General features: G+C 36.4%; 1 protein-coding gene across 5 annotated transcripts in view; it reads right to left on the bottom strand.

Moving 5' to 3' along the window:
• Positions 1-15,171, bottom strand: part of mtor (mechanistic target of rapamycin kinase) — a 134,329-nt gene that overhangs the window by 52,875 nt on the left and 66,283 nt on the right. For all 5 annotated transcript variants that reach the window (XM_016484357.1, XM_016484359.1, XM_016484362.1 and 2 more), the window contains 2 exons: positions 8,154-8,229; positions 5,834-5,973 (listed from right to left, as the gene is read on the bottom strand). In XM_016484357.1, the coding sequence (XP_016339843.1) occupies positions 5,834-5,973; positions 8,154-8,229 (216 nt within the window). The remainder of the gene's footprint in view (positions 1-5,833; positions 5,974-8,153; positions 8,230-15,171) is intronic.

Raw genomic sequence — 15,171 nt, 5'->3', positions numbered from 1 at the left:
GATTACAGTTACATTTATTTTGTAATTAAATTATGTAACGCTGTTACATGTAACTAGTTACTCCCCAACACTGATTACAGTTCATGGTCAATGCCAATACTCTTCTATGCACACTTAACACAGAACTGCTTTAAATTACTTTTCTATTATATCAATTTAACAATAATAACAAATAAAAAAAAAAAAACTTTGCAAATTTATTAAAATGAAAACCTGAAATAATTACATTGCATAAGTATTCAGACCCTTAACTGAGTGCTTACATGAAGCAACTTTGGTGGTGATTACAGCCTCAAGTCTTTTTGGGTATTGTATAAATCCAACTAGTAAGGCATGAGGACACATTATTTCTGACAAAAAAATTGGTTTCATTGAGACCAATAAATTCCCCAAAAACATCACAAAGTAAGAATACAAATTCAATAAATTTTATCCAACAAATAATCTAGCTAGACTTGAATAACTTAAGTCAGCAAAGCAAAAACTCAATGTAAAGAAAAACCTAAGAAGAACTGAACAGAATAAGACTGACCTACTAACTGAGACAAATGGTAGGCCCACTTACACAATACAAGGGGAAAACACACAATTAAGATTTTCTCATAGAGAAAGAGAATGAATTGGGGATTTTACCTCAGTATACTCTGCTACTCAGTGAATGATTATGTAGTGAATTGTATGCATTATGAATGAATGCATGTTAAGTTACCATCATTAATGTGTGGCCACATGTTCAGCCATCACAGCTATGATGCAACATTTTTACATATATGTTACAACATAGTTGTTGTTTAAGGTCCTGCTGGAGGGTGAACCTTTGGCCCAGTCTGAGGTCTTGAGCGCATTGGACCAGACTTTCAGTTAGGATATCACTATATTATGACATACTCTGCTTTCATTCAACCCTGACCCCTGGCCACAGCCCCTGAAAACATGATGCTACCACCACCCTGCTTCACCAGTGAGACGGCACTGGGAACATAATGAGTGGCCTCTGATTTCCTCCAGACATGACACTTGGAATTGAGGTTAATCAGACCAGACAACCTTGTTTTTCAAAGTCTGCAAGTCTTTAAGGTGCTTTTTCCAAATTCCAAGCAGGACTTTATGCGCCTTCACTGAAGAATGGCTACTGTCTGGCCACTCTGCCATAAAGCCCAGATCAGTGATGGCTGTCCTTCAGTTAAATTTCTCTCAAAAGAAACTTCACTGAAGGTCAACCAGAATGACTTTCAGATTTTTGGTCACCTCTCTTTCTCTTTTTTTTTTTTGCTCTGACATGCTTTTTCAGCTGTTAGACCTGCATTGGCAGGTGTGTCAAATCATGTCTAATTAATCGAATTTGTCACACCTGTATATTACAGAGATAAAACATGAAAATGATTAAACATACAAATAAACAGCATTATTGTGTACATTAGGTAAAAAGGGTGTGGAAAAAGAACAGGATTCAGCACCTGCACTGCACGCAACAACGAGATGTCAGCATTTGTTCTCGAATTATTGTTTCTGGCAAAGCACAAGCACTCTTACAGTTCATAAAGACCAAACATGTTGTAAAAATGTGAAAGGTCAGTGAGAGCTTCTGTCTCTTCTGTCCATGCCGGAAATTTTTCACCAAAAAGCCCCTTGCCACAGCTCTGGCTGTGATAAACTGCAAAAAGCCATGACATCATATCACATCTTGGAATGGTGCACCTTTAAAACAAATGGGACCCTTTGAGGCTAACAGTGCTGACACAGACACAAGCAAACCATGCGTGTCATTGCTGGGGGTTGTGAAAAAAGGGGCCCCACGATTAGCCCTGTGAGACGCTGCTCATATGGGTTTCAGGAGATGGGGTGGGTGATCTGGAACAAATTAAGTGCTTTCCCAGCTGCCTGGAAAAAACATTACTTATGGGCCCCTGCAAAATACAAGGTTCCAGGCTGCAGACAGGCCTAAAACACAAAGACGTACATTAACAGCGAGACAGGAAAAAGGGCTCAGGAACAGTCTATCACTCACTGGAATGGAATGTCACATGGAAAAAAAAACACATAACATAGCGTCACATGATATACATGTTTAGAGGTGGGCTGGTCTGCAGTGTAGATACTTACGGGTAATTACGCTAGAGCAATGCATGCACACACTTTAAACCTAACATACAAGAGCTTCATTTACAGTGCAGAGTGTCCTATAATTTTGAATTACAATAAAACGGCAGCAATATGTTGGGCCATATAATACAACCCCGAATCAGAAAACGGGATGTTTTGTAAAATGCAATAAAATTGAAAATCTGTGATTTGTTATTTCTCTTTACCTTGACAAAAGAAAAGACAAAGAAAAGATTTCTAATGTTTTCACTGACCAAATTAATTGTATTTTGTAAGTATAAACACATTTTGATTTTGATGGCTGTAACACTCCAAAAAAAGTTGGGATACAAGACTTGATACAAGGCCTGCTTAACAGTACGTGGTCATCCTTGTCTGATTCTCCTTTCCATAATGGGCCATACATTTTCAATAGGAGACCGCTCTGGACTGATGGCAGGACAGTCAAGCACGTCCTCTCTGTGTCTACGAAACCACGCTGTTGCAGCACATGCAGAATGACACCTGTCATTGTCTTGATCTAATAACCATGGACTTCCCTTGAAAGACGTCATCTTGATGGCAGTATATTGGCGCTTTTCCACTGCATGTGATTTATTTAAATTAAATGAATTAATTCAATCAATCAATTAGAATACTATAGTATGTTACAAATAAAATTTGATCAACATCAACAAAAGCCATGTTTACATTGCCAAGGTGGTACATAGACGGCACATGTCATCATGTATAGTTAAACTTTTACAAACTGTTTATTAAAGCTCAAAGGGAGCATAAATGTATTTAAACAACAATTGCATAATGTTATGAGATTAATGTAATTTTAAACAGCCTACATAAAGTATATGAATTATAAAATAGAAAAATAATAATAATAATAATAATTACAGTGTGTAACGCTGCCATTGTCACATTTTCAGGGGCGTGTCTACGTGGTGACCCCAGGTGCCCCCCCTACCAGATGTCTTGCGATAGGCTTGTTTTTAGTAAATTTCTAACTGCATCTGGCAGTGGCGGATCCTGGCATGTGTAGGCAGCTGCCTAGGGCCGCTTTCTTCTCTTCTTTATACTTAATTTTAGGCGGTTTCTATAGTGTGATCTTAATGACAATGTCGAGAGCGCATAATGTTACGCGACCCATGTGCGCGAGGACGAAGCTCTCCATTCCCAAGCGGATTTCCTTCACTCACACAAAACTGGACGTGTGCTTTTAAATATTGTTCTTTTATGAATTGGCTCTACTCTTGCTCAGATATTGCGTGTACACGCTCAAACGTTGTCTTCGCATCACTGAAGACGAAGAGCTTTTTTCCTAATTCAGGTGAGGAGTAGGCTTATCTCACTAAATGGAAGCAAGCTGATTATAGTCAGCCTTCTCTAGTTATTTATTTTATTAATAGCCTACTTATTTTAGTTAAGTGCTTAAATTGTAAATATGCATTTATTCAATTATTTTATTTAGTGCATTTGTATTTTGTTGTTTTTGTATATAGTTTTGCAATAAAATCGTATCAACCAGGTTCCAGAAATAATCACTGAGGGTGCTTCTGAAATGAGTGAGGGTGCTCTAGTCTTAATGCACATTTTCACATATTTTGTCCCGTCTGTTGCTATGGTTATCACTATGTCAATCACTGCTACTTCGAGAGTGAATCCCGCATAAATATACTGACGTCATTGCCGAAACTTTGCAACGTGTGTGTGGCCGAAAAACAAAGTTCTAGGCTACATTTTAAATGGATTATTGACTACAAAGCTTTCAAAGAGTGCTCATAACCACTAAAAAGCTGTCACTCTTTGTTTAGTGAGTGTACATGATGTATTATAACATACATCGTTCCGCAAACACAACCCCCCCACCCCGGCCACCCTCTTTTGAGCCAGTGCCCCCGACTGGCCCCCCTCTAGACACGCCCCTGCACATTTTTGCCCCAAGCCCTTGTTAATTTCCGACCCTGTATGAGACAGAGATAGATTTGTGCAGAAATCACAAAGCATAGTTAAAATTTATGAGTTTTCAAACACTAGATGTCGCATGGGAGCACCGCATCTGAGAATAAAATAAATGTATGCTTTGGCCACACCTCCAGTCTTTGTTTGTCCCATCAGACTTTCGTTCATCTCCGAAACACAATTAAAAATACTTTTAATGAAGCCTGAGAGATTTCTGTCCTTCTACTGAAAGTCGTCTATTCTACCAAAAATCTGACACTTCAAAAAGTTCATAAAGAAATTCATATGAACTGAGCAGTTCAATCCAACTCTGAAGAAACACAATCATAAAAAGATATGATGAATATAAGCAAATTTTTTTTTTTAACTGCACTGGTTCTTGCACGTCAAAAAAGCATGTTTAAGCTTCTGTTTACAATATTGGATGTTCTCTATGTACAGTATGTGCGTTGTTTATATGTGAATCTAAAGAATAAAATATTTTTTTCATTATATAAAGTGATTGTGTCTCTTCAGGGATTAAACTGCTTGATTCATACGAACTACTTTTGCAATGCCATTATGAACTATTTGAAGCATCAGCTTTATGGAAGAATTGACTTTCAATGGACGGGCAGAAATTTCTTCATTAAAAATATCTTTTGTTCCAAACCCTTAACAAAGTTCTTCTGATTGATGACAGACCTTTAATTTTTTTCAAAAGGCAGCATGATAACTGAAATGCATCTTCATAAGAGAGTAATTTGGAATGCTCTCCGTAGGCAGCAAATATTGTTCCTCATGTGAAACGCACAAGAGGCTGAGCTCACCACTGATTCGAACAGCTGTTAGTATGTTGCCAAGCCAAAAGCATTATATTTTTATAGGCAGCAGAAAAGCACACACAAGTATTTAGCAAAATAGTAATTTTTTAAATTAGACTGAACTATTTTCATTGATATCCCTATATTTCCTGTTTCCACTTTCACCATCTAGTTGTGTCCTATTACTGGTTTCGCTGACTGCAACAAATCCGGGAAGTCACCCCTCATGCCAATCACTCTCCCACACAAACTCTTCCTCACGCTTCCCAGTAAATGACTATTACAGAAATCAGTAAGATTTTCCTTTCAAAAGTAGGGAAAAAAATGTCAAATGACAGCACTGTCAGATTGCATGAGGGCACAAAGGGATAGTGTGAGCACACAAACGCAACCAATCTCTGCTTTTACTCACTAGATCATATTCTCTCCTTGTTGGTGACCCTGTACTGAGAGGAATCTATTTCACAGGAGAAATGACTTTCCATGGTGTAATGTTTTACAGTTCATTTTCCTTTGAATATTTCACAGCTTGTGGGAAGCACGCATTTTTCCATCAATAATAGGTTTCTTGATATTACTTGATATTAGAAGAATGTCAATTTAAAAAATAATAATAATGCAAGGTTCAAAACCTTACATTTGGCAAAAATGTAAACCTGACTCAAAAATGAATCAGTAACTAATAAATAGTAACCAAAAAAATAAAACTATTGACAGCACCACAAACTGCCTGCTTAGAAACATGGACCTGTCTGCCCTGTCTAGTCACAAAACCCCCCATTAAATATACCTTCAATAAGAATAGGACTACACTGGACTTTCCAAAAAAATTGAGTATTCAATAAATTTATTCTGAAACTTAATGCATGAATTGAAAAATATAAAAAAATCCCAAAAAAGAACTAAAGTTGTAAAAAAGCAAGAATTAGTCTGCCCACTTCCAGAAATTGATAAGTTATTATATGTATGCCTACCATTCGCCTAGTGCTTCCAGACATCTCATGCGGCCCAGAATAAGCTCCGGATCATCTTTGTTCATGTCTATTTTTTTATCATAGGCGACCAGAGCATCTTCCCACTCATGAAGTTTCTCATACCAGGTGGCTTGGATCTCCTGTAGTGGAAGAAAAACATAAAAGGATGATGGAAATAATTAAAATGATATTACTGATATTATTGAATTATTATTATTATTTTATTTTATTTATTACTGAGGAGGAAGTTAAAAGTGCTTGATTCATTTGTAAATGAAGTAAACCACAAACTCGTCTCGGCACTCAATAATGGGGATTTTCAATCTCACACGATCACATTCCCATCTGGAACACAGACAGCTGAGTATGGATAGCTCCAATTGTTATTCCAACATTAAATGGGAGAGCATAGCAACAGTTTATTTCAAAACTGGCAGCGAGCCCAATGTGAGCATCTGCCAGAGTAATGGATGGCTCAGCAACAGGTGAAACTTCACCAGGTCATATTTCATAATTTAAAGAAACTGCATTTTTTTAAAGTAGTCTCTTTTGATGAATGAGAGCATAAAATCCTAATTTTTCATACAGCATACAAAATTTGTATGTCATTTGGGTCCAATAAGTTTCGAAAGGCTACAACAGAAGAAAACAAAGTAAATCTTCACTCATAATTCTGGATTCTACAATGGCCAGAAAATGTGCAAAAACAGTGATTAAATGTAGAAAAGTACCAAAACAAAGAAATGTGTATTTGTTTTAACATTTCATACAAATACTTAACCTAAACTAGTGCCTGTGTTTTTAAAGTTCTTAAAGAAAGAAATCAAAGCCTCTGCTCACCAATGTAGTACAATGTTTTTTTGTTTTTTACATTTACATTACATTCAGTCATTTAGCAGACGCTTTTATCCAAAGCGACTTACAAATGAGGACAATAAAAGCAGTCAAAACTAACAAAAGAGCAACAATAAATAAGTGCAAATGACAAGTCTCGGTTGGCCTAACGCAGTACACATAGCAAGGTGTCTGTATATATATATAATACACACACATAAACACACACACACACACACACACACAAAGAAAAACAAGTAGAATAGAAAAAATAGAATAGAAAAATATAAATATATATTTTTTTTAAATAATAAAAAAAGAAGATAAATGTAGATAAAGTAGAATAGAAAGTGCTAGAGTTAGAGGGTCAAATAAAGGTGGAACAAATGTGTTTTTAGTCATTTCTTGAAGATGGCTAAGGACTTTAACTTTAAAGTCTAAATTCCAGTATTGTTTTATCCACAGACAATGCTCTAGAAAACCTACTAGGAAAAAAATAATTCCTAAGAAATCAAAAGTGCCCTCAATTAAATAAACTGATTGTTAAGACTGTATTTGCAAATTGTCACACTTGTGTGAATTTACTTACTTTTGTATTTGTGTGTACAGGTTTGACTATACTTGTGAGGTCCAAAATGACCTCACCATTCAACATTGTCTTCACTAATATACAATAGTGAAACCTGTTGAGCACTGACTAGTGAACCAGACCTCACTAGCTTCAATCTAGTAGAAAAAATAGAAAAGATTTTTTTTTTAAATCTATTTAATGTATCCTTTGCAAATAAAAGTACCACTTTCTCTCAGAGACAAAATTTCATAGTGATTCTAAACTTGTGTAAGAAAAAAAAACTGCTAAGTATAGTCTAGTCCACCAGTGTGAACCATCCACATATTAGATCATTTTTTTGTGAAAGACCATTATATCTTGACAAATATGACTCCCTAGTCCAGCCTTGGGGGAAAAAAAAAAAAAAATACATGTTGGAGCAATTAATAGTCAGTCAAGTGTTAACAGAGAAAGTCTGTGGAGTTACGCAATAGACATGGCTAAGTGATTGATTATATCTGAACTGTCTGTCTGGACAGCAGGAGACACTCTGAGGACGGGAGTACTGTGTATGGCGCATCAAAACATCTCGACATTTTGAAACATGAAAAAACAAACCAAACGTTTTAAATGTTACATAAATTGTTACATAAATACATAACATTTAAAATGTTACAAAATACTTATTTAGCTAATACAACTTTAACTTCAGATGAAACAAGACAAACGGATACTATTTTTATTACAATCAAGCATATTTGCCCCCAATTCTCATCACGATAAAAAAAAAAAACAACAACAAAAAAACATTAAAATATATTTTACGGTGATATATGACCAAGACCTTTCTTGACAGGCTTAGTGAGATTCACCTCATCTTATGAAGTCAATGCATGATGGATGGCACACAGATTAATAAGGGATGAAAGCTCTTACCAGTTCTCCAAAGTGTTTCATGGCATACTCCAGAACTCCTGATGCTGCCTCTGGCTGCTGGAGCTTATTATTGATGCTAAAACGAAAGAATGCAATGTTTTAGTGCACACTCTAAATCTTTAATACAGCAAATATGATCACAGAAATTGAGATTAGCTACAACCAACAATAAAAAAATAAAAATAAATCATGAGCCCAAAACAACACGTACTTGTATGACTGTCAGTTTACAGTCATAGAGTGTACTACTGTACAAAATATAGACTCATTCAGAGACCTTGTGGTTTAGTCTAAAATATGACTCTGAAGTTCATCTATGCAATACAATTTTCTGAAAACGAGCATGCATTCTACACAAGTTTATAACACTAAAAAACAGTAGAATCTCCAAGCAGATGAGCAATTAGCCAGTATATTCGCACAATAAATGGCCTGTCAAATATTTTACTTTTATATTTATGATCCTTCTAATGACCGATTAAAAATTTTCCCATCTGGAAGCACTTGTGTAATGTCAGTCTGAAGTGTTCTATGACTGCCAGACTTGCCAATACATCTGCTTTTACAGGGGTATGGGAATCCCAGCGAAAGCAAATGCTGCCATAATTAAAAAAAAAAACATACAAAACCAATAAAACAATATTTCTAACACATTCCAAAACCACTGATGTTACCAGCAACACAAAAAGAAACAGCATTTATGATACAATAAACTCCCCGAATACTTGACAGAATAATCAAACAAGTACTTTTTGGGTCTACATATCTCTTTGTGTGTCCTCAGAATGCCTTGTTGTCAAAGTGTTTTAAGGAGTTTGCATTCAGCAGATATAGATCCATTCGTTAAAATGTGTGATGGCAGACAATTTAATTTGCTAACATATCTTTGCAATGCTTCTGCATATCAGCATATTTTGGAAACTTTTAGCCAGCATAGTCTATAGCTGCTTTGTACACAGTTTGGTGAAGACTGGCAAACAGCCTAAGACGAGTTTGAAGAAGTAGGTTTTAAGAAAATCGAAAATAGCGCAAACATTTTCAAGCCGGAAATGGAAATAAAAGGTATACGTTTTGTAGATTACGACTTAAGGATTTTGGAAAAAAGCCCTTACGATTTCAGAGTGATGAACCACCAAGTTTGGTATCGATTGGTATTGCTTTTTTTTTTTTGCGGGGCCAGATGAAATGTGAAATGTACAGAAATGGTCAAAGTAATCTCAGTAACTAATAGAGTCACACAATTCTGGTTTAACTGACAATCCTTTTTTTTTTCTTTGCTTAAAATAGAGGTCATGATTCTCTCACAACTGATGATAAACAGTCATTATTTGCATAATACATAATGAATTTGATTTGACAGCCCTAGTTTGAGAAATTGTGATTTTACAATTAAACATTGGTGCTACTTTTGAGAACCTGAGTACTTCTGCTCATCTCTATTTATCACTGTATTGGCTACAAGAAGGCCTCTTTCCACGTCAGTAACGTATGCAATGACCGAGAGAGAACCTTGAATGGAACATTTGCACTTCTGCCCATAAGCCTTTACAGTAGCGGTCTCTTTCCTGCTTTTTAAAAGCCCTTGGGGGCAACATACTTGCTAGGTGAGCTCAAAATAAATGTTCTGACACTCAGCGGGGAAAGTGGGAAAGAGCAAAAAACAAGCTAGAAAGTAAGTTATTGGTGTTGCTTCCTATGATAAATTATTTGACTTCACCAGTTTAAACATGTCACTCACTGTCATAATAGAAAATAATTGATTTGATAGATAAATACACAGGAAAGGCACACATAGAAGCTGCTCAAGTCTACATAAATCCCACAATACATTCGAACCTACAGGCTCGAACAAAAGTTATTTCAAACAGAAGAGAGAGAGAAAAAAGACTAAAAGACTACCTGAATGCATCTAGTAATGGTTTGGAAAGCTGTTGGTGTTTTATATTTGCCAGAAAACAAAGTCATGTTTACAAGTTTCCAGGCAGCTCCAATGAGCACTTCCAAAGAACTAGAGGATTCGATATACTGCACAGAGTCTTGTTTGAAAAACTTACAAATAATCTGTAATCTCTTGCTATTGCCATTGCATTAATGGCTCCAGTGATTCAACTCTGCTGAAACAATTTGCTGTCCAACTGGAAATTCACTTCCATTTCGTTAGAAAATATTGAAGGCAGTTGTTGGGGGCGAGACTCACGGCCATGAGTTACTTTCAAAAAGAACTGACAATCTACTGTCCTGCTCACAAACACCACAACTAACAAGTTGGTTATTAGCATGCATATTACTAGCACATTGGTTGTTTATGTGTACTCATGAAGCACATATGATGCCTTATTCAGCATGACCATATTCTAGATCCCTTAACACTACCCAATACCTACTCCCTTACTATCAATAAGCAGTAATTAGGAGTTTATTTAGGAAAAACTCTTAGTGAATCTAAATTAATCTGAAATTATACTGTGCCAGCTTTACAGTCCTCTGTCTCTTTACACCTTCATTGTGTTTTAGTATTGTTTTCTAGTAGGGATGCACAATATTGGATTTTTACAGATATCCAATATGCCAATATTTTTAAACTCATTTTGGCAGATAGCTGATACCGATGATATTGATGCAAAATTCACTTTTACATGTTGTTTGAACTGAAATGTGTCTTGGCAGTGTGTGTACACAACCACCCTATAATGATAAAAATCCACCCAGTGTTTTTTTTTTTTAAATCCCAATAAATTATGAGATCTCAGATCAAGCCATTCACAGATTCTTGGCAGAGTGACATCACACAGGCCAAGGCCCCTCCCACGATTGTTGATTGACATTGGCATTTTAGCACAGACCCGCCATGAGTGAGCTGTCAAGAGTCCGCCAGATGCAGTGGATTACTTGTTTTTGAAGGGAATGCAATCTACCTAAATGTGTCAATGTTCGCGCGAATCATTCGTGATCCAGCTTCACCTACAGAAGAAGTGAGTATAAGGTTTTTTTTTAATAAATCTTTGCAAATCACCTTACCCAATAATGTGCTAGTTAGCAAGCTGGCAATGCGGCTAAAGTTTACGGTCTCATGAATACAGCTAGTCACCCCATGGAAGAGAGGGGTGGGGTGAGCAGAGCTTATTAGCATTTAAAGAGACATGCACCGAAATGGGACACTGTGAACAGAGCTGTTTTTGACAAGGTAAAAACTGTGTTTTTTTAGATGACCATTGAGAAATTTTAACCAAAGTTATAAAGTATTAGTATGGTGTAGACTTTTCATTAAGACCCTAAAGAATCATATCAACTGGCATACAATGACCCCTTTAAAGTTATTTTTATAATGAGAGTACATTGAAAGCATTGAAAATAACTAATAAAATAAATCACTGCTGTTTATTTTTCATAATCTATTTGAAAAATATATTACACATTAAATAATAAATCTGTATATAAAGCTATTTAATTGGTTATGTGTCATCTTTGTGATTTTTATTCATGTAAGCTATAGCTTCTGCCCTTTCAAGGGGTCATAAACTGAGAAACTAAAATTCCCTTGATCTTTTGACATAAGAGGTCATTGTACTATGAAAACATCCTAGAAGTTTCAGAACTCAAAACTTTTTGTTAGTCTAAAAACAGCTTATATTGAAGCCAGTCTGCCAAAACGACAGCTTGTGGAATGTTCTACTCTGTGATGCAATAGTGTGGCTAAACACCGCCTCTGCAGAAGATCAATGCCTGCTTCTACATTGCTGCCTGTTTAGCCCCGCCCACAGATTCGTGCATGCAGTGTTTACGAGAGAGGCGAATGCGCAGGTCTACGCAGAAATCAACGATAAAGATGGCTCCGAACACAACAAGTTGCTGTGCAGTAGAGGTCTGCGTGGGACTGTTTTTTTAGTCCCGCTCCCGCAAGGTTCTATTCCGCACCCACCCGCTCCCACTATATATTCACTCTTTGTTCACCCGCTGTCCGCTTAGAATAATTTTCTTCCCGACCCGATCGTTCCCGCTAAATTTAGATCTCGTTTCCAGAATCTCACGTTTACATTTCCTCTACTGAAAAAAAGACATAGGCTAACAAATAAAAGTGTAGTCTGCACAAAATTGTAGGCTGTTATTTTATTCGTCTTGTCAAGAGTCTTGAATTTATTGACTTTGACACAAAATTAATTTAATATTTTATGCAACAGCAGGAAAAAAAGTGTAAGAGAAAATAAAAATATTGTACAAAAATTGTATTTCTTATTTTTATTCATCTTGTCAGGATACAATTCGTTTAACATTTACAACACAATAGGAAAAAGTGTGTCAGAGGAAAAAAAAATAAAAATGTAGGTTGTACAAAAATAGCCTATTAGCTATTTTTATTCGTCTTGTCTAAATACTAAATTCGTTTGACATTTATCTGTTAACACAGAAAAGTCGCAGAGAAAATAAATAAATACCACATCTGTCATTTAAAATGATAGGCTAAGCAAAATATAAACAAAACTGAGTTGAACTCCTTCAAGGACAGCGCATCCACACTTTGCTCCATCCTTATTCTGCTCTGTCACTCATCGACAACCTGCCTGTTCTGTCTGAGGGCCGTATATTTACCACCGGTAGGTACAACCTGCTCTGAGCATCGTTATGCACATGCTGTGCACAGACCACGCAAATAAAACGCGTGGCGCAGAAAGCATGCGTGCAGCGAGTGCATAACCGTCTGAGTGCAGGCTGTACCGGTGGTCAATAAGAATAAAGCGCAGATATGCTGTTCTGAATGGGCCTCGGGAACTGGATATTGTTAGACCGCCCGCTCCCGTTCAAATTACACCAGAGTTACCGACCGCTACCGCGTTTTATTCGGGAATTTAATCCCGTGGCGCAAAAAATCTGGTCGGGTCTCGCGGTTCCCGTGGGAGAGCCGCGGGAATGCAGACCTCTACTGTGCAGTGCCAAGTTGTGGAAAAACAGTCTTTGCATTGCGTTCCTTCTGATGCCAACATTAGAAAAGAGTGAATTAACTTTATTTAGAATGAAGATCCAGACCGCATCAGTAAGAACTCGGTCCTTTGTTCACTTCATTTTACCGCAGATTTGTTTACAAACAAGGCACAATTCGACACAGGATTTTCAGAACGATTTAAAGTACATTTACATTTAGTCATTTAGCAGAGTAAAGCAAAGTAAAAGACGATGATGTGCCAACTATATTGGATCCAGCAGTAATGTCCCCACACACAAAACCCATTTAAATAAAAATAGATGATTTTATGACATCAATTAATGCTTTATTTATTCACAAATACAAGTATCTCTGAGTTATTTGTGTATTTTACTTTTCATTTGATTACAAACGGGCCTATAGCATCCCCTAAATAAATAAAATGCCTTACTGGACACTAAGGACCCCGTATTAGGACCCGGGGAAGGCTGTTGTTTGTTGCTGCACGCGCTCGTGATTGTTGACTATCGCACACTAGACGCATAATTCTGTACATACATTCTCAAATGAAATGCTGTGATGCAAAACAGTGAATCTAATCATGCTTCAGGCAAAGGTTTGCTTCAAGAATGACCACACTGGTGACCTGATCTTATCACTAGCACACCTTGAGCACATGTGAGTTATTCGTCTTATCGGCATAGTTTTTCATATCGGGGAGATGCCGATGTTTACATTTTAAGCCGTTAACGACCGATTCTGATAACGTTCCGACAATATCATGCATCCTTATTTTCTAGTATACAAACTGAGGTCCAGAAATGCTCTTTTATAACCAAAGAAACCAATCAAAATTGTCTGCAGATCTGCAACTCATTAAAAACTGGAACCACAACCATGAAGCCATCATGGAACAGAAGAGTTTGGTTCTTGACAAGCGAGACAATGCCACATGAAATAAATATTTACTTCATAATTTGTAATTCAGAAACTCAAAGCCCTGCCTAACTGAAGAGCTTGCAGACAGAAGGAGAAGTTCTAAGAACATATGGGATTTGACCTCTCTTAGATGAGATTCCAAGTTACATTAATATCTTTGCTTTTCTTTGTAAAAGCCTGAAATTAGTTATCTTAGGGATATTAAAGCACTACAAAGTTATTGTCTTATCCATATATTACTCTCTGGATGTCTGATGTTCTCTTTACTTTACTTTCTGTATTATTGTTTGATTGTTTGTTTGATGTTATCCTCACATTTCTGATGTTTATTGTAAAGTGTCCTTGAGCTCTGGAAAGGCGCTATATAAATAAAACATTATTATTATTATTATTATTATTATTACAAAAGGCCTGCCATATTGTATTATTTCCTCAGTTTATTTTGCAATGGCAAACTGCAACATTATGAAATGTCTTCACCTGTCAACACCAAGTCTCCTGAAATGTAATGTACACTTGTGAGGATAAGGGAAAGGTGAAAGTGCATTTGTAAACAAACACATTTCAAGACAAGCTAGTCTTTCCTGACATGGACGTAGTTTTCCCATGTCAATAAATCTGACTCATTCCTGATGTTAATCAAAAACACAGTGCATGGTTCTGCTTTTGGCTCAAACAAAGAGTATTTTCAAAACCATTTTAGTCTACCATAAAACCGTTATACTACATTAGCTGCTTTTGGCAAACCCTGCTGACCCGTGCTGGTCACTTGCTGGTCAGGACTGGTCACCTGTTTATTGTCTGGCTACTAGTTTCTCTCTGTAGCTCATCAAAGATGCTTTTCCACTAACATTTTTAATTTACTTTTAACTCAAGAATGTTACTTTAAACTTGAACAACACAAACTTTAAATTGTAGTGTATGTTTGTATCATTAAAATGTATTACATAAATCTTCTTGCTGACTACTGTTCTCGTAAAAGTTTGGCTGAATTCAGTAAATATAAAAATTAAAACTGCATGTTTTTGTGTGGCAGAAGTGTGGAATGAAGATATTGTCCATATTTGCTGTATGGTATGAAATAACTTAGCATGGCTACAATAATGTGCAAGGTAAACCTTCTCTATCTCTAGTTAAATACAACGAGCAAATTATGTTGGG

Source organism: Sinocyclocheilus anshuiensis, unplaced genomic scaffold, assembly GCF_001515605.1.
Source record: "Sinocyclocheilus anshuiensis isolate Anshui unplaced genomic scaffold, SAMN03320099.WGS_v1.1 scaffold1203, whole genome shotgun sequence".
NCBI lineage: Eukaryota > Metazoa > Chordata > Actinopteri > Cypriniformes > Cyprinidae > Sinocyclocheilus > Sinocyclocheilus anshuiensis.
The sequence above is the reverse complement of the archived record's forward strand: the minus strand, read 5'-3'. Positions and strand labels throughout refer to the sequence as shown.